Below are 19,886 nucleotides of genomic sequence, written 5' to 3'. Positions count from 1 at the left end.
ATTGACCACTCTAGAATACAGAAGGTGTCTTTGCCGTACTGTTCTATCATTTTCCTTCCTATATGATGCTATTTTGATTATCTTTTAAAAATAAATACCCAAGAGACACTTTTCTTACATCAATTCACTCAGACTAACCCCGTAAAAAAATACATAGTGATTTCCTCTTTTTACGGGTTAGAATGATTTTTTTTTTTTTCTATACTCGTGATTTGGTTGTGTGAGTTTAATGAGCTCAGCAAGTTAGCAAAGCAAGTCCCCATGGGCCTTTCTGCTGTACGTCCAGGGTATTGTAAGCAAAATGACACATCTGGCACCTCAGATAAAACATGGTACAGTGCACATTGCAAATAAAACCCTTTGTAGCTTGTGCTGAGAAGAATCTCTGTCTGCTGCAGCAGTGTTAGAAGTTATCTCTTTTCTGTTCTCCCCATTTCCTAGGGTAGGATTGCATAGTCACTCACAATCCCTCGAGCTCACTGGGCCTTCAAATCCATTAGAAAGGAGAGGTGACTTGTATGAGCCTGGAGTATTGTGTGTCATTTTGTGGCATATTCCTTGCCTATTTAATATCATTATGTCATTATACTGACTTCTTCTTCCCTGCTGTTCTTCTACGGAAATTTAAAATACTGCTTTTTTCTGTGCAATATCTCATGTGTTACTTGAGATTTGTCCTATACAAACACAGTCCTACATTAGTAAGGAATTAAAATATTGACATGTCATTGTGCATCTTAGAAGGTTAGTATGGCAATTACCATTTGAATTTTCACCTCACTGAACTAATTTCCTTTGGCATAGGGAAGCTCAAGTCCTTTTCGCCAAAAATTAATGGTGTGGATATAATGCATCTCTGATGATACTGAGTTAAGATTTATAAGAATAATAATTAATTTGGTATGATTTTTGAAAAAAAAATCCTCATAAATTTTATGAACATTTGTCACACTATGCAATTATCTTCTAGGTTTTCATGCTGAAGTGGCTTGCTTTGTTTTATTTTTCCCTCTTACATTGACATATAAAAGAGATTGCTCTGGTTCAATTAAAAACTCAATTGAGTTAATTGATGGGCTTTTTCTTTGAGTTGGTGTATGTAGTTTTAATATTGCTTCTACTTTCAATGGGTGAAGAGCAGTGGCCCAGCTACGTATTCCCTAATGTCTCAATTAATAACCTCATCATTCTTGATGCGGGGGTGGATTAATGCAGCATGCAGCATATCTTGGCAGACAGGGAGAAGCTCTAGAAGGATGTTAGCTTATGCTTATACTGTAAATTTCAGAACTGGGACCTATTATATCTTGAAATTGCTGGTAACAGGATTTTATGCACAAGCCTCACAAGTATTGTACTGTAAAGAACAGTTCCTCAGCGCGAGAGTGGTATTCATTTAATAACTTAATTCCTGTGGCATCCCCCTTGATATTTGGATAGTCTGCATGTTTTGTGGGCAGCAAGATGTTAAAAAAAGAAGGGAAACTCAGCTAAATGCAATGATATGAATGTAACTTTCGATACATCTTTTTTAGTGACTTGCATCCTATAATGAGTATCATACAGTAGATTACTTTTTTCTCCTCCAAGGAGTCTGATGCACTGCAGTAGCAGCTTGTAGATACTGCTAGGTATAGCTGGCTTTCCCTAATTTCCTTGCCATAGGGAATTTTATCTTATTTAAAAAATAGGAAGGTGTACTGGTTTTGATTTGGACAGAGTTAATATTCTCCATAGTAGCTTGTATGGTGCTGTATTTTGTATTTGTGACGAAAGCAGTGGGTATAACACACCCATGTTTTAGCTACTGCTTATGCAGCATCAAGGCCTTTCCTGGTTCTCATGCTGCCCCACTAGTGAATAGGCAGCGGGTGCACAAGGTATTGGGAGGGGACACAGTTAGGACCGGCTGACCCCAACTGACCAAAGGGGTATTGCAGAACATATAACATTATCTTTGGCAATAAAAACTGGGAAGGAAGTTTGCCAGGGCTGGCATTGCTCAGGGTCTAGCTGAGCATTGGTTCACTGGTGGTGAGCAACTGGGATTTTTTTGCATGACTTTTTGGATTTGTTTTACTCCCCCCTCCTGCCCCTTCCTCCCTCCCCCTCCCCCTCCCCCCCCCTTCAAATTTATTAAACTGCATTTATCTCAACCCACATGGTTTTTCAGTTTTTCCCCTCTGCTTTGCTCCCCGATCCCACTTGGTGGGGGGGCTGAGCAAATGTTTTTTGTGATGCTTAGCTGCCCACCAGAGTTAGAGTCAAGGATGGCATTAGGTGCATTTCCACCACCAAGTGCCAGCAAAACACCTTTTGGGACATAGGATGGCTCCTCCTCCGATTCTTTTTTTTCTCTGCATGATCCTTGAGGTCTTTTCCAACCTTCCTGATTCTATGTGAAACTGTTGAATCTTTATGGAAGCTCTATCAATTACACATCACTCCTGCTTTTGTTCAAGTCATAGGCAAAATGTCTGTTAATATGTAGGGATAAACATTCAATGATATAAAATAAATAGTATTTTTAAGATAACTTGCCTCACCACTTCTTTGAAAGTGGTCATTTTGTGGCAAGCTTGTGGGCTTCACATGGATATGAGCCCCAACATAGTTTCCATGCAAACATAGTGGCTTTTCATGCAGTTTTCTTCAGAAAAATCTTCTAGCTGAGCCAAATCTCATTATTATGAGAATTCCTTTCCTCTTGGGAGAGTCATATTTGAAAGGACCTGTCTTTGACTGGGAAAGGGATTCAGTCTTTTCACTGTAAGGATTAAAAGCTTTCACAAAACTTACACATTTTGTTTCTTACTTACAAGGTGAAGTTTTAGAAGTATGCTGCTCTTGGTTCTTTCAGTGGGATACAGTGACAAAGACGGATGCTGTTATCTGGATGTATCCCTGTGAGCCTTTCCAGCTCAGCAGAAATAGCTCCAGGGGTTTGCTGCAGGGCATGGTTAGGCCAGCACTATTCTGGCAGTAGTGCCAGCTGAAGCTGTTGTCCTTGTTATATTGGCATGAGATTTTGAATGAAAAGGTGGTGAGCCAGACTGGAAAAATTATCTGGTTTCTTTTCAGCTGGGTCCCTTCACTGCTGAAGCAATTTGGATGGCATAATAAATGGGGCAGTAGGGGGGCAGAAGCAAGTGGTTTGTGGGAGAGAATGAAGTAGACAATTGCTTAAGCAGTATTGCTGCCAAAAATTGAATTACAGCCTTAGAATTCAAAATATGGTTTTTTAGGGGGGAACCGTCTTGTAGATCTTCGATTAGCTGCAGTGTCTATTTGGGGTTTAATATTAAAGTTACTCTGATTTTTCAAAGTAGAGAAATAAAGACACGTGAAAGACTAAATACCATAAAAAAGCAGCCCAGATTGCTTTCTTATACAGGCCATTTTGTGAGGGTAGCCATCCACACTTTTTTGTGCTCACTTTGTATCTGTTGTATTCTGGGCAGTAAGCAAAGAATAAGGGAGTACATTGAACAGATAGATACAGACCGACTCCAGCATAATACCTTGAGGCATTGAGCTCTAGTTCCAAATTTCCTTGATTCCAGGTATGGTGAAATATTTAAGGTAATATATTATGTCAAATAAGACTTAAGTTTTCTATGTTATGCAAGAAGGATTTTTTTTTTTCCTATTTGACTTTTCTTCCCTTAGGTCTTGGTGAAGGACCCTATATTTTGGCAAGTTATGGAGAGAATGACACAATTATAGGAGCTAACGTATCCAGTAGAAGTATATTTCCCCTGCCTAGAACTGGAGCATATGGAAATGTATTTTTCAGTTTCATGATAACTCCAGGTCTTTTCAAAGATAAAGATTTATGTAAGTGTTCTCAACAATTTTGCTAATGGCAATACATATTTTTCAAACTATATGAATGATTTTTGCTGTATCTTCTAAATCTCCTAAAATAGTCTATATATTTTTAGTTACTGGGATAAGTGAGAGTGAAGTGGCCAATATCAAAACTAAGAGTTCTACTTTTAAGGAAGAATACTGATTTTTAAAATTTATTTCCTTTTTTAAATACTGGTAAACCTCACTGCCAGCTTCAGTCTTGACTTTTCAAAGTTTGTTTTAGAAATGTTGCAAAATGCAAGTGAATATAATTGCTTTGTGGAAAAAAAAACTAGATTGTGTAACTGGAAACTGTAAAAATTTGCACATGTATCTAGCAAGTATCAACTCTGAAGGTGAATGCAGAATATTTTTGTGTTTATATTTTCTTCCTTTTTGTGACTTTCAGTGGACCACAAAATGGTCAGCTTTGAACAACCAACCTGTCACCTGCACATTATTAGTCAGCAGCCTCTCAATAAAATGTAGAAGGAAGTTTCTTAGGTGAACAGCTATTCCTAATATCTATTTCTCACTTATGAGAGACTGATCCAAATTATGCAGCCAAAAGTAAATACATTTAAATATTTTTCCTTCTGCATATATTTTCCTTGCTTGCCATACAGTGGGTTTGTGACAATTAAGTCAATACAGATTTTGTCATTGCTTTCTTACTGAATTTAATTTGTTGAAAAAATCCTGAACTCTCAAAAATCAGCAAAGAGAAGGGCTCTTTTCACAGTAAAAATCAAAACTGTATTCACAAGCAGTTGACAATTTTGCAGGGGAGAAATTGGGTTTTTATTGATTTTGAAATGAGAAAGTACATAGAAGAATTCATTCAGTCTTGTAAAACTCCAACCAATGTAAGTTGTAAGTAAAATACTCACTAATCTGTGCAGTACACAGACAGTTTTCATACCTGTGAGGAATGAGATAGTATTTGCTTCAATTAAAGACACATCAAGATTTTGTTCAAGTTGATAACCAAATCTGAAGTCAGTCATCTTCTAAGTTCTTAAATTGTCAGAGAATTTTCTTCACTTGATTTCTGGCATGGGTAGAGCAAATAGAAGGTCGAGTCTTTAATTTGGCCACAGGTTTTCTTACTGCATTGATGTATATGACTGAATGTAAAAAAGTCTGACCTCAAGGTAAAGTCAAGAATGTTCCTACAATATTTGTGTGATGTTATTTGCTAATGAAATTTTGGTATGGCTGAACTGTCAGACATTTATCCAAATTGGAGAGAAAACCTGTCCCAATTTGAACAAGTCCTAATCTGAGACTGCTTATTGATCATTTCAAAGGCTGGTACCAGTAGGCTGAATGCAGTTTTGATCTAACTGATTAGCTCTCTGGTGCCTCTGGATATATGTGAAGTCTTCTTTAGATCCTGCATTTCAAACTTTTTTTTTGTGTTACATAAGACCGAAATATTTTTTTTTTGTGAAAAGCAGTTGTTTAAAAGGAGCCATCTAACAGCCAATATGTAGACTGTAATCTCACTTTCAGGTTGTTTTCTGTGAATACTGTAATTATTTTTTTTCTTTTTTCTTTTGTGGAAGCGCTCTCTCTTGTTTCCCTTGAGTCTGCTGAAAGACCAAACTACTTTCTGTACGTACATGACAACGAAACCATTGAGTTGGAACAGTGGCAGGCAAGTGCTTCCTTTCAGAGACGAGCCACGTTCTTCCACCATCAGGGCCTCTGGATTCCAGGGCTCAGCGCCTTTGAACTGCACAGTAAAAAAGGCTTTTTCATCATTCTCACTTCGTCCAGTGTTAAAGTGGCAAAGTACGATGATTCAGAAGAATTCAAACGTTTGAGTAGCTTTAGAATTCAAGGTAAATTTTGCATTATATGCAGGGATAAGTATAGGTTTTTTCTTCTTGCCTTCAGAGCACTTATCTTTCATCAGCAATATGAACAACTATTTTTTTATTCCTATTCTGTCATTGTCTTCTATCCCACCTCCAAATGCTATTATATTCTATTTTTTGCAGACATGATGATTACTTTATCTTTGAACTACATTTTAATTGTTTTACTCTTTCGAAATGAATGTGGCATGTCACAAAAAGATGCATGTTAAAGTCTTGTTAGTGAGCTATAGATATCTATTATTTTAAATGAATTGGGTAACTGTATTGCTTCTGCAACCACCAGTACCTTCACTATGTTTAATTGATTTTTAAGTTTTTAGACAGAATATATTGTAAAAGTGAGTAGTTGTTTGTGTCTTTGAAGCTTCAGTGTCTTCTAGCTTGATTGAATTTTAAAAACTTGAAACTGAAAATGAACAAAATCTCACCTATTTGAAAGTTCTCAAGAATTTCTATACTTGGCTTTTGATTTTTAATTTTTCTGAAAACCTCAAGGTATATTATAGAAAAGACTATAAATTTATAGCTTATTGACTACACAATCAATAAAAATACCTTTTCCTTCTTTCTCAGAACTTGGTGCGTCTGTACCTTATAGAAGGATGTGTGAATGGCGATATGAATCTTGTGCTAATCCTTGTGTTAAAACATGTAGTGATCCTGAAGGAATAGCATGTAAATTCCTTCCCCCGTAAGTCAAATTAAATTCAGTACTGCTACCGTATTGTTTTTTGTAATATGCTTACCATGTGCTTTCTGAAAACTACTGCAGCTGCGATATCCACTCATTTTTACTTATCCAGATTTCAGTATCACTCTTGTGAGCAACTCTCACAAGTCATGTGAAAACATTTGCAACAAGCCCCTCATTTCCCACGGTATGTATTCCTGTTTACAGGCAGTCTTTCAACACAACAATAAGAAGGTTTGTATTTAGCCCAGGGGATTAGCTTCTGGTAGTGGTTAAGCGGAAATCTATTAAATTAAATGAAGGCTGTTCCCATCTATGGATTTATATTCACATATTAAACCAGCATCCCATGATGCTGTAAATGACTACATCTTTCTGGTGTTTATATGACAGAGATCAAAACCTGTGCGAATAGTAAGGGTGGACTACGCCCTCTCCTGTAACAGGAGGGAACTTTATACTAAGAGATGCTCATTGTCATCACACGAGGGATTTCACACTGCTGATGTTATGTTGTTACTTAGTAACAAGATTTCCTGTCTCCACAGGCACAAAATCTGGTGGAAAAAAAAAATGGTATTTTGAATTTCAGACTACCTCCCTAGGCACATGCAGTTTATGATTAGGAATATTACTAATAATACTAATTTTCTCTGTCGCTATTCTTAGCTTTTTCCATATGGACACACTGGTTGTTAATGTTGTGATTTAAAAAAAAAAAATAAATAAAAATCCCCAAAAATGAAAAGTTAAGGGAATATAAGGACTTGCCTGCACTCGCCTATGCTGAAAGTGCACAAGAATGAGACTTCCTATGGAGTCAGTCTAAATATTTTAATGTCTCAAATGAACATATCTGGGTAAAACTGTAGTCTTGTAGTGCGAAGGTCCTTGTCCTGTGGGAAACCTTTATGCTTAGGGATCTGAACTTCCACCTGGTTGTGGAAGCAGAATGGTCCAAAGCTATCACGTTCATCAGCCTATGCAAAGAGTTGATTATTAACAGTTTAGAAACAGAATTGTGCTGTTCAATGTCTTCTTGACCTTAAAATGCCTCAAAATGCTGTGTTCACCATTACACTGGAAAGTTCTCAGAACTCTGATGGGGAAGATATTAAAATGTTTCCTTTTGCCAAAGTGAAATAATTTAAATTTAATTTATATTTCTGCTGTGGCTTTAGAATTAACTACACAATATTTTAAAGGGTTGAAGGATGCTTGCCATACTGTCCCAAGAACATGATCCTTGATGAAGTCACGCTTAAATGTGTTTATCCAGAAGACTGTAAGTATATTTTGGTATATTGGTCTGATCTTATACATCACTCTAGAGATCCCAGGAAAGGTTTTAATCAAATGTACTTTGTTGTTTTTTATTAAATGCTTTACCAGACCATCTTTCTGTTGAAGAATGTGTCTCTGGGACACAGACTCCATTCCCAGTCAACCGAAATACATCTCCTACATCCAAACAAGCCATATCTAAAATCGAATTATTTAATTTCTCTAATAGTATGTTAAATTTAACCTTTTGTGATGCTGTTATACTAATCACAAATATATTTGACTATATGCTGCTAGTACACCATATGTATATAAGAGAAAGATCCCAAACGGAAGAAATACTGCTGTGGCAAAAAGTTCAGACATTTCAGTTGATGAGCCACCACCAAGAAATTCAGTGCGTCTATTTCATAACTTCTGGTGTGTGAAGCTACCACATTATTTGCTTATTTTGGGGATATGGTATTCTTTTAACATAACAGTTACATTTTAATGCTGTCTCTTATTTTATTTTACAAGTTTTGAACGAAATACATTATGTTTGATATTTGCTAGTACAAAGTTATCTCATATAGTATACTGCATTCCAAAGATATGAAAGAAGATTACATATTCTGTAATACATTTATTCCAAATATTTTACTATTTTGGATTTACTGAATTTTCCATGGAATTCCCTTGTTGCTTCAAAACTACTCTGCAAAGTCAAGATTTTCACTAATAATAAAAAATTAGCTACTCCATTTGCAAAGAAAATTAGAAAACTTCTTGAGTGAGCTGAGTTCCTCAACAGTCATCAGGCAACCTGGAACAACTGGCAAGTTATCTTCTCAGCAAAATGATGCTCTTATTTGCCAATATTTAAATGGGACTTGAGTAGAGGTAGATGTTGCTATTTTGCTTTACCAATAATCCATAAAAGACAGTGAAACGTGTTTTTTCCTTCTAGGCATACCTGTGACACCTACAGAATCAGCAATTGGAACAAAACCTTCATTGTTAATCTCTCACATGGGTGCTACTGTGGAGAGAGTTCCTCAGACACCTTTATTTGTTACTTCAGGAACTGAGTCATCTCTTACTGGTGCGACAGCCAAAATAACCATGAAAGCAAACACAACTTTAAGGGGAATTAATATGTTGGCACAGTCCATTACAGACTTCTATTCATTGGAAGCATCTAATGCAGCCACCTATATTTTCATTACCAAGTACAGTGGAGCCTTCTGATGTACTTCACAGCACAGCCAGCCCTACTGTCCTTTCCAAACTCATCTCTTCAACAGATTTTCCAACTGCTCTTCCAGCCTCAGCAGTCACATCACATACTGTCAATTCTACTGCATCTATAACTTTACCCATTACAATAACAACTCCAACAACCTTGCTCAGTGCAAGTCCTATTCCAACACGTTCTGCATTATAAACACCCACTTCCCTAGTGGTAGTTCCGTTTCTACTTGAAACATCAACCGCTCAGCTAGGAACAGTTCCCCCTTCCTCAGCATTAAAAACTTTAACCTTCAAGCCATCTTTTGTCACTTCTGAGCTGCCTGCAAGGATTGGGAAGAGTAGGAGTACTTCCGTAAGTCATTCTAAGGGAGCAGCAGTATCCTCTGAAGTCTTTGTCTGCTTTGCTGTCTGGCAGAGCAATTTTCACAAGACCTGTGATTCTTCTAGGTTCATGGTTGACACTAAGGACATCTACTTCTCCTATATCTACTTTGTCTGTTAGAACTAGGTCTGGCGTTGGTCAAACTGCAGTTGACCTAATACCCATTTCTGCACTGACTTCAACTGCTCCTCAAATTCCTACGACTACTAGATTTGCTAGCTATGAGACAACTTTTCCTCAATTAATCACAGCTTCATATTGTCAAACAGCAAAACTCTTGTCTAAAATTCCTCTGGTATCATTAAATGCAAGTTCTTTAGCTAGTTTTCCTCCAAAGCCATTTTTATCTTCAGTGGAAATTTCAGTGACTGTTCCCAAGTGGACATCTCCATTAACAAAAGGCAGTATTTCTGCTCCGCTGCTCATAATGACTGTATCTTCACCTGAAGTTGCTTCTCAAATCCCTATAAATACTTTGAGTCCTTTTGTAACATGCACAGTAACTGTACCAGTGCATTCTCTGTTTACACCCATGAAGCCCAAAGCTATGGCAGATGTCACGGTTGCCTCCAAAGGTCTTTATATACCTTCCACTCTTCTAGTCAATCCAGCAATCTCTGATATGTCTATAGCAAGTAAAGCCTCAACAGAAAATACATTATGCACACAGATCCCTTTTCAGTGTCATCCATTTCTAAAAGGCTGAAGAAATCCATTATGTCTACAGTCTTCCCTCTTAGGATATTGGTATTACCTCTAAATGCTACATTAGCAACCACTTCAGAAATTACAGCATACCTAAGCAGTTCATATACAGAATTATAAACTGACCCCATGGCACAGAATTCAGGCACTTTCATTCCTAAAGATCCTTCTCTTACAAAGTCATCATCTTTATTTAGTCTTATTATCAGCATCAGTACCATCTTGTGCGACATCTCATACTACAAGTTCATTGATTCCCATATTCAATAGGACATCATCATTAATACAAAATATAGCTGCTACCCAAACACCAGTTTCATTTCTAGATACACAAAGAACTTCAAAAAGTCCAGTTATAGACTTTGCAACAACTTCTCTAGATTTTTCTACATTCACTTTAACCATAAATTCTTCTACTAGCTTTTAAGCAGTGCTAAAAACATCCATTATAATGCCCTCTTTACTAATGCCTACAACTCCTGAAGTCACTTTAGAAAGCCACTCCAGTAGGGTCTCTATGTCTTCATCTTGTCCTAAGACCACTCATATCTCTGCTGTTTCTCTAGGAAAACAGAGTTCTTCAGTAAGTTCTTCAGAAGAACATGGAACAATATCAGCCATATCAGCTGGAATAATCACTCCATCCACTACACCAGTGATCACAAACACAACAGTGAATGCTACATCCTTAAAAGCACCTTATATTTTGGCAAAAATACCAGCTAGCTCTTCGGCCAGTTTATTAGTTGCTTCTGGCACTCCTGTAGCCTCTAGGATTACCTCAAAAACCACTGATTCTTTCATTGCCAATTTGGAGTTTTATACGGCTTCAGCTTCAGTTCCTACCACCATAGAAATGCTCATGCATGTTTCAAACAAATCTTTATTTGCACCTGCGGCAACTCAAGCTTCACAGAGCACCAAAGAAACTCCAAAAATGATGATCATGAAAACAAATGGTACTACAAGTCCATTATCACAAACGAAGAGTACCTCATTTACAGCTTCAGAAGTTAAATATGCAACCTCATTTGAAAGAACTGTGGATATTTTAGAAAGTGGTCAGACTTCACATGAGCAAAGAAATGTTACCAAGGCAAAGTCTACCACAACTGAGAAATCTTCCCTGCCTTATCTGACAGTGTCTGCAGTCCAGAGTTCACCTTTTTCGAGAAATACAACCTCAGTAAAAAATCTCTCTCTTTCTGGAGTCCCAGATGTAGCAACATCAGATTGGTCCAAAACCCCAACACGGAAAACCATTAAGCCTTATTTCAGCTTAACAGAGCCCACAGAGCTGCAGACCAGAACTATAATAGGTTTATCTCATTTTGGTGGAACAGCTCTGCCTTCCTCTTCAGAGCCTGTAGAAACACAAACTCGTCTGGCAAGCACAGAAACAATGACAGCTGCAGCTGACAAGGCTTCCATTGGTACCATGATGCATGCACTGATGTCTACATCTTCCGAATGTGTGGTATGATCAGTTTTACTTGCCCCTATGTGTTTTGTTCCCCCTTTTCAGTCCATTTTGTAATACCAGAGACTGCAAATATCTCCTATTTTTGTTTTTATTGGTATATTTTAAAATACTCAATTATTCTTAGAGGATTGTTGTATTACTGCTGCAACTTGTATGTATTGCTGTGGGAAAAATATGTCTTTTAAAACTATATGCTGATTCTAGATAGCAAAATATATTTCTGAGGTCCAGAGAAAGCCATAATCCATGGAATTTTTGGGGTTTCTGCATAATCTCACCCTGTCTTTCTTTTTTTCCATTTGTTTCTTTATTTTAGGGTTTAAAATTATGGGAATGCATGATTCTGTATTTCTTAAAATGCTTCAGATTATTACTGAATATAACATGTAGCCTTAATGCATAACGCTTTACATAGAGTATTCCTCCAAAGCCAGATGGAGCTGGGAAGGTGTCGGGTACAGAGATGTGCAACATTGTTACCTGTTACAACCACACAAAAGCAATTCATTCCAAATAACTGATGAGGGGTCACACAGATACACTGCTTCTGACTTGGAGCAGGGCAATGAACAAGTGATCACTTGGACTTCATAGGGGCAATGAATGTAAAGTTGATTCTGGTTGTTTTTTCCTTATATGACAGCCAAGATACCTTGAACCTGTTGACAAATGTACCCAGTATGTATGTGTTGATACGGGTTGGATGTTATACAACCTTTCAAGGAACTGCCCTAAGGATGTGCACAAGCCAGACTGTGGTTTTAGAGGAATGCCCGTTCAAGTTAACACTGATAGTTGTTGCCCAGAATGGGAATGTCCCTGTAAGTCACTGTTCTATTTTTAAATACAACATAAAGACTTGATATTTAAGTTTCAAGTAATAAAATAAGGGTTTATTACAGTGGAAATATGAGGTTGAATACTGGAATGAATTTAAAGGAGCTGTTCATCAGCAAAATGGAGTGAAATATAGTAAGTGTTTTGATATCTTTGAATTAACATTCAAGACAGTCAAACTATTTTGTTTTGAATGAAAATACTGAAATGAAATCTGCAGCATTGACATCAACATTTTCCAGCTGAGACTTTTCAGAATTTCTATAACCAGAAATGTTGAGATTTCAACATTTTGTGAAGGAAATAAATTAAATACTGGCATTTTCTGAAAGACAGAACCCCCAAAGGTCAGTTAGCTCTAACTGCAGTTTTTACTCATATTTAGAAACTGCAGAAACTGGCAGATGACTGTCTGCCAAGGGAAGAAAAAGGTGAAAGAGAAGTAAGATTTAAAACCCTGTAGCATTACTGAAACCAATATTGTACTTGTAAATATTTGTCTCAGGATAGAACAGATCAGTCTCTTGTTATCAATATCTCAAAAATATGTCTATTTTAATGCATACATTTTATCTGACAATGTACAAATTCATTGACCTTGCCCATAAACATTGACTTAAGTGAAAATTTTCACCAACTTAAAACTTTCTCCACTACCTTGGTCAGTAGATTAAGGTATTTCCACTGAATAACATAAGATACTTACATCTGCTTATGGCTCAGTATGCTGTTTGCAGAACAAGGTCATCAATACGTATATAAGCATACCTCATATGAGAATAAATATTGCTAAAACTGAAAGTTTTTAGAAATGCCTTGTATTCAGTTTTGTGGTAACCTCATTAATCAACAGTTCTTTTTTTAGGTCAATGTTCTGTACTGTCTGAACTGAGTGTTATTACATTTGATGGAAACAACATAGCCCTCTGTAATATGGCTTCCTACATTTTAGTGAAGATATCAGGAGAAATTATTGTTGCTCATATTGAAAAATGTCCTGCGAATCAGGTAAGATTCTTGCATTTCCACAATACCTTGAATAGTTTCTTGAATTTTTGTGTTATAGGTATGAAATTCTGCAAAAATGTATCACTTAAAAATTCAGGTAAAAGCCAAACCCACTGAAAAATGGCAAATTTTTAATTTTCAAGGAGTGTGCTTTATCATTCTGTCTAGATAAAAGAATTTTATCTCAGGTTGAATAGTAGTTATCGTATTATGTTATAAGAACATTAAAATGTAACTTCCTTTTAAATTATCAGGGTGACATAACTTCTGAATCTACACATTTTCTTTTAGGCTCGCCACTCACAAATCTTCTTGAGGCCTTGAATTTATACTTTACAATATGGTCAAAATACCAAAATATTTTGAATACTCACAGAAATGTTTTGTAGTTATTTTAGGAAAGCATTAATGTGTTTGGGATTAGTGTGATGAGTTGTTCTTTGTCTAACTCTGCATTGCCTGCAGGGGGAGATTCAACTACTTTATTTTTAGACTGACAGTTTATTTCAGGTCAGTCTCATCCTTAGAGTCTCTACATACATTTCCTTTGCATTGTCCATAGTCCTAATTTGTGCAGCCGTTGAACAACTGGCTTGTATTTCCATTTTGGTTCGTGGATAAACAAGTTTCTGTTAAGGATTTTCATCAGACTTCTTTGTTTCCCATCCCTCCTTGGTCTCTTATCTACTCTCACTGGGCAACTGTACACTCAGTTTTTAAGTCCTGAGTTTTACAGTGTTTTAGATGTTTTCTTTTAAATTGCTCTGTTCGGTGTTTCTTGGTTCCAGTCTAAAGGTGTGAATGCAGCTCACATAGGCGGATGAGCTTTAGAAGGCTGCAGCTGTAGTTCTTTAAGAAATAATTTCTGAAAGGGCTTTCCAGCATATGCTGAATCTCGTGATGCTGGTAATGAGTTGCTCTCAGTGTTAAAGCTGATTAGTTAAAAAGACAGCTGAGGTATGGTACATATGAGTTACAATCTTGTGCAGAAAGATGCCTTGGTAAAATAGTAGTTTTATCAAGGTTAGGGCAGAGGATTACACTGGTATGACGATTGTATTTCTACATGTTTTTTAATTTAACTTGTCTAGGTCATTGTCTTATCTTTTCTGTGTAATTTTCCATATAAACCCCTTTAATTTAAATCTTCAACAAGTAAATCAAGTTTCTAAAAATAGTTCATGGAAAGGCACACTACATCATCTGGGAAATGTGTATTTTTTATTATTTTTAAGGAACATATTAAATTAGTTTAATTATGAAGCTGATTGTAGAAGAACTTCAACACAAAGAAGACAGTCAACTTATTTTTGCAAAATAAGAGTGCTGCTGATTATCCTTGTATTTCTAATTGATTTTTTAATGTTTTCCAGAGTGCAAATTCAATAAGAAAACTAGTGAGTACTTTTTTATTTTACTAATTATAAAATACATTAATAGTACATATATTGAAAAAATTCCCTATAGCATTAGTACAGAATTGGAAAAACAATAGTAACTAAACTTGTTTTTTACTTTTTTTCAAGGATCCCCCTTCAAGCACTTCAGGGCTCTGTTTCAAGAAATTAAATGTGACAACACACACATATAAATTACTTATCAATCGTTTATCAAGAAAGGTAAGTATATATCACCTGTATATATCATGTGTACACTTAAAAGATAGCTAGAGAGCTATTCTGTTGAGAATGCAATAGATCAGATTTATAATGAATGTACCACAGGATTAGGATTACTTTTGCAGTACAGGTTCCCAGTAATGCATGGTATGCTAGAAGCAAAAAATATACATTCCCAATACTATGTTTCACTTACATGTCATTTATCCAAAATGACACTTCAAAGTTCTTTTGAGATTTTAAAGAATCTGCAAAAGGCATTTATACTTGAGACTCCATTTCCAGATAACCTAGAATCAAAGAGAAATGTTCCAAGATGTGATAAATACTTAGGTTGGCTTTCCTGCTAGTCAGTAACAGGTCAGAACAGATAACTTTGAATTATTGGGATGAGGGGGTTTTTGTTTTGTTTTATGATATGATATATGATAAATAAGATTCATTGCTTCCTTATTTAGGAAGGATTTCTATATCATTATATTTCCCCATGCCTACTTCGTTTGCAGTTATAGGAAATGGCAGTGATGGGAAGCTCTGCGATTTAAGCACTGTGATTGTCATTGTATGTGGCAGAGGCTGTAAAAAAAAATCTTTTGCTCTAAGATGTAAAGACATATAAAATACAACTTTGCAATCTCTTTTTATTAATAAAATGTATTGCATTTGTTTTAGGTAGTAGTGGATTCTGTAATTCAATCATTACCATTTTCAAAAGAAGGACTGAGCATTCAGGATACTGGTGCAATGTATGTTGTTAATACCCCAGCTGGTATTAGCATCAAGTGGGCTCACATTACAGGCATCATAGATATAGAGTATGGATTACACTCTAACACATCGATGAAGACAGAAGGACTTTGTGGTGAGACTGTGGCATTTTTTTTTCTTACTTAACAATTTCTCATTTAATATTTACACCTCCCTTTTGTGTCTGTGACCTTTGTCCCTTGTGACCCCCATTAACTACACTGACAATCCTAATTGAGGTGGGCTTGTGAAATTCTGTTAAATAACAATAATTCTGTTTCAAAGCACTGCTTGATAAAGTAATTTTTCGCTCTCAAGAACTAATGATCAGTACATTGTATTTAATTAACTTTAAAAAAAGGTACTCATCTTCTGCCTGTATTTAAGAATATTGTTGAAGTCAAGTAAAGAAAAAGGGAAAATTTTCAATGGAGAAGTGGCTGCTGAAGAAGTTCAGGCAGTGACAGTATATCTCAATGATTATGGGAGAAACTAATAACTGTTGCATGTTAGCAGTGGCAGCTATTGCTATGCAAATACTGATAAAAGGTCTATCTTGGGATGGGTCCCCTGCGGACGGTGAATCCAAATTCAGGCCTCCTAAGGTTGGATTTAGGGTCCAAAACTGTGCCTGAGGTGTCTGTGATGAAGAAAGTTAACTCTGTCTCTGCTTAACCCAGGACATTGTCTCAGCCTTAAATTATGATGTTAGTAAATTTAGCATGTGTTAGGCTTCCCTAATAGCCTTTTTATAACTCTGACAGTATGAATTATATGGAAAAGTGTAAGCAGGGATTTTAGAGTAACTTTAATTCTATCATAAATGTCCATTTTCTGTCACATTGCAATTTTACAGAATCTACCCCATATTGAACAGGAAAATGAACTTTTATAATTTTTTTAACTGCTTTTAGTTTTAAAAGCAAACAAAAGAGAAGATGAATGCTGGCCCTGGCAGGTACTGCATCTTTTCCCAGTATCATGCCATCTTCTCTATGCATGCTGAAAAATATTGGGGTGAGATGAGGTCAAATGTAGGAAGGTTTATAGAATAGTTAACCTTTGTGCCTTGAAAAGATAGAAAGAGGAAGGCTATGCAGACAACTCCAACCTCTGCTGTAAAGTGTTCTCTACCTGATATTTTGCAGTAAAGTCTGAAGCCTCCTTTAGTGCTTCTGTCCTATCCTCTGCTGTTTGTTCCTGTCTGGGATTCTTCTACCTTCTCCCTCTCACACTGAAAAAAATTATGAGACTGTGTGGTAAATTTGCTTTATTTTTAAAGCTGTATTTATTCTGCATTTCTGTAGTATGGCCCTACAAATTCTAACGCAAACACAGTTTGTGGGGAAGCATTGGGACAGAAACAAGAAGCAGAAGTGTTAAGAATGCTGGAACGCAGTGCTACTGCCAAATGCTTCTTATCATTCAGATACCATCTTCTGTGTTTCTCCATGCTGTCTGAGAGAATAACAGATCCTGTCATGCCAGGCTTGCCCAGTTCTAACAAGTGCCCCTGTAGAATATCAGGATGCAGGGCTGGAAGCATGAAGGCGAGGACTTAGGGTGTGGTTGGCAATGCAGAAGTAAAGTGAAAAAAAGGATATAGGAACTTTGGCTGATCAGTCCCCAAGATGGAAAGCGCTATTATGAAGATTAAAATTTTTGCATTAATGACTTGTTATGTGCTTATAGGAAGTTTATGTTTTCATTGATGGGTTAACTGAATGCATACCACAATGCATCCAGGTAGCCAATGAATGCCAGGAGTTTGGGTAGGGCAATTTTTCAGTACTTTTGTATTAATAAATTAAGAAAAATATATTCAGTAGAGAAAGCAACTTGTTCATCAAAAGATTCATAACTTCTTGCATTTAGAATGCTCAATTAAGTTTCAATACAATGTCAGATTGTCAGCAACGGGCAGTTAATTTGAATGCCATCTACATGTACTTCCCTGGCGTTGATTGCTATTCAGTAAAATGAGATCAGAATCCAGTGCCATGTCAGTGAATTTGCTACAATGAACAGGACATTTTGCATTTTTTCTTGAAACCATTTTTCTTGAAACATTTTTTTCTTGAAAGATAATTCATTGTTGGGAAAAGTGTCACTACTTGTTTTGTATGATCTTGTTTTGCTAAGCCATTGAGCTAACAAATAAAATCACAAGTAGAAATCTGGAACTACAGTGGACATATAGCGGCCTTAATGTATAAATTCAGATAACTAAGTCTCACAGGTGAGCCTGATGCAATGTCAATCTTACCTTATCAAGCACTTTTCTTTCCCAAAGGAAGTATTATAGCATGTTTATTTGTGCTTTGACTGTAATGCTCTGCCTCCAGGGGTGTGTAACGGAGATCCTACTGATGACCTGAAAATGCAAAACAGGACCATAATTACAAATATGGAGGAAATCGAGGTGTTCATTAGGAGTTGGGAAGTTGAGAAATCACTTGATGTAACAATCAGGAGGCCAGTAAGAAACTGTACTGAAGATAACTGTACGTACTGTATGGAACTGCTAAACAGAAGCACTTTCATCCCTTGTCACAAGAAAGTGAGTACAAAGATCAGAGAAATTCCAGGTGAAAATTAAATAAAAGATGTATAGTTAAGAAAAGAGTAAGAGAAATGTACACATTTTTAATGTTTTGCTTATTTTCATGAGTTGACAACTGGATGAGTGGCTTTAATACCTCTGTCATATTGGCTGTAACACTTCTGTCATATTGTCCATTGTAAACACACATCTATACAGACCCCTGTGCTATTATGCTGTTTCTTAAATTATTGAATAGGCAAAGCTCAAAGGAGAGACATCAGATCATCATCTCAACATAAACACATTCCAAAAGAGGTTTTTCTAATAAATGCTCAACATGAGTCACTAGAACTGAATTTTCTGGTGCACACAACAGGAACTCATGCAGTCTGACACTGATTGGACTAAAAAAATTTCCATTTAAGCAAATTTTGACATAGTCACTATTACGTTGACAATTTGCTAAGATTTCTTACAGAATTCATTATCATTTGTTTCTGGACGCTGCACTTGCTAACCGGGATATAGCTGTAGCATGCAGATTACCACTACAGGTAGGTAGTGCAGCGCAGCTGCATCCTGGAACGGGAAATTAGGAAGGCCCAAGTGTCTGAGGTCTTACATACTTTCCCCACTAAATTCAAAATAAAAAGGATTATTCAAGTGTCCTTTTCTTTCTCAGAGACAGATGTGTCCAGATTCCTGTTTCACTTCTTGCTGTTCTGCCTTTCCACCCTTGGTTTGCATTGTGTTACTCTGCAGTTTTCATCAAAGACAAATGCTGTTAAATGTATTGTAGGCAGCTGAGCCCCTTCCTTCAAACTCCCAAGACCTTGCCTCACTTTCCCCAGGTACCAAAAAAATGGACAGAGTTCTTCTGAAAGGAAGGAGTTAAAGAGTTGTGTTTTGTTTTGGTTTGGTTTTTTTTGTTAATTTTTTTTTTTTAATATTAATAGATATTTGCCTGGGCAAAACCTATCACATCGCCACAGAGAGTTAATGAGAGGGTGCAGTGGTAAGCAGTTTGGAATGAAGAAGGGAGAGTAGCACCAGTGGGCAGCAGAATGCTTTTAATAATTGTTTAACATGTCTCATTTTAAAATAATTAAAGGGAATCTGAGTAGTCTGAATTCCTTTTTCATAGATGTTTCCAGAAGAACTCTCATAGCCTCAGATACGACGCAATTGCATTTTCCTGGTGTACAGCAAAACCTGACATAGCATCAAAGTTGCCAAGCACTTGGTTCATCCCTTATGAAATTTGTTTTCTTTCATTTACATGATGGTGGCAAAGCCACAGTGGAGGGAGCGTACTGTGCACCTCACAGGCGTGAAGCAACTGGACAAGGATAGGTAACAAAGTCATCAGAGTAATGAACTTTATGGCAGAAGTGACTGACTGCTTGAAGGTTTCCTGAAACCACAGGGAAAGCTGGGCTGCAGCATAGTAGTGAGCAGGGAGAATAAAACAAATTCTGACCTTTTCCACCTTGTTATAAGCTTATGCAAATAAAACCAACAGAAATAAGATAGGTTGGACTACCTGCATTTAGACTGCGTAACATAGGCTATCGGGTCCTATAGACACAGAAACAGAGCATTGAGTAATAATTT

At 36.6% G+C, this 19,886-nt stretch overlaps 1 protein-coding gene across 1 annotated transcript in view; it reads left to right on the top strand.

The window, feature by feature from the left end:
- Positions 1-19,886, top strand: part of OTOGL (otogelin-like) — a 97,277-nt gene that overhangs the window by 59,751 nt on the left and 17,640 nt on the right. Inside the window, exons 32-43 of the mRNA XM_010082351.1 lie at positions 3,670-3,837; positions 5,421-5,699; positions 6,312-6,429; positions 7,635-7,714; positions 8,663-8,797; positions 10,600-11,510; positions 12,160-12,337; positions 13,219-13,361; positions 14,735-14,758; positions 14,888-14,980; positions 15,653-15,842; positions 18,073-18,287. Of these exons, the coding sequence (XP_010080653.1) occupies positions 3,670-3,837; positions 5,421-5,699; positions 6,312-6,429; positions 7,635-7,714; positions 8,663-8,797; positions 10,600-11,510; positions 12,160-12,337; positions 13,219-13,361; positions 14,735-14,758; positions 14,888-14,980; positions 15,653-15,842; positions 18,073-18,287 (2,534 nt within the window). The remainder of the gene's footprint in view (positions 1-3,669; positions 3,838-5,420; positions 5,700-6,311; positions 6,430-7,634; positions 7,715-8,662; positions 8,798-10,599; positions 11,511-12,159; positions 12,338-13,218; positions 13,362-14,734; positions 14,759-14,887; positions 14,981-15,652; positions 15,843-18,072; positions 18,288-19,886) is intronic.

This window comes from Pterocles gutturalis, unplaced genomic scaffold (genome assembly GCF_000699245.1).
Source record: "Pterocles gutturalis isolate BGI_N339 unplaced genomic scaffold, ASM69924v1 scaffold23914, whole genome shotgun sequence".
NCBI classification, from domain to species: Eukaryota; Metazoa; Chordata; class Aves; order Pterocliformes; family Pteroclidae; genus Pterocles; species Pterocles gutturalis.
Note: the sequence above shows the minus strand (reverse complement) of the source record. Positions and strands in the feature narration are given on the sequence as shown.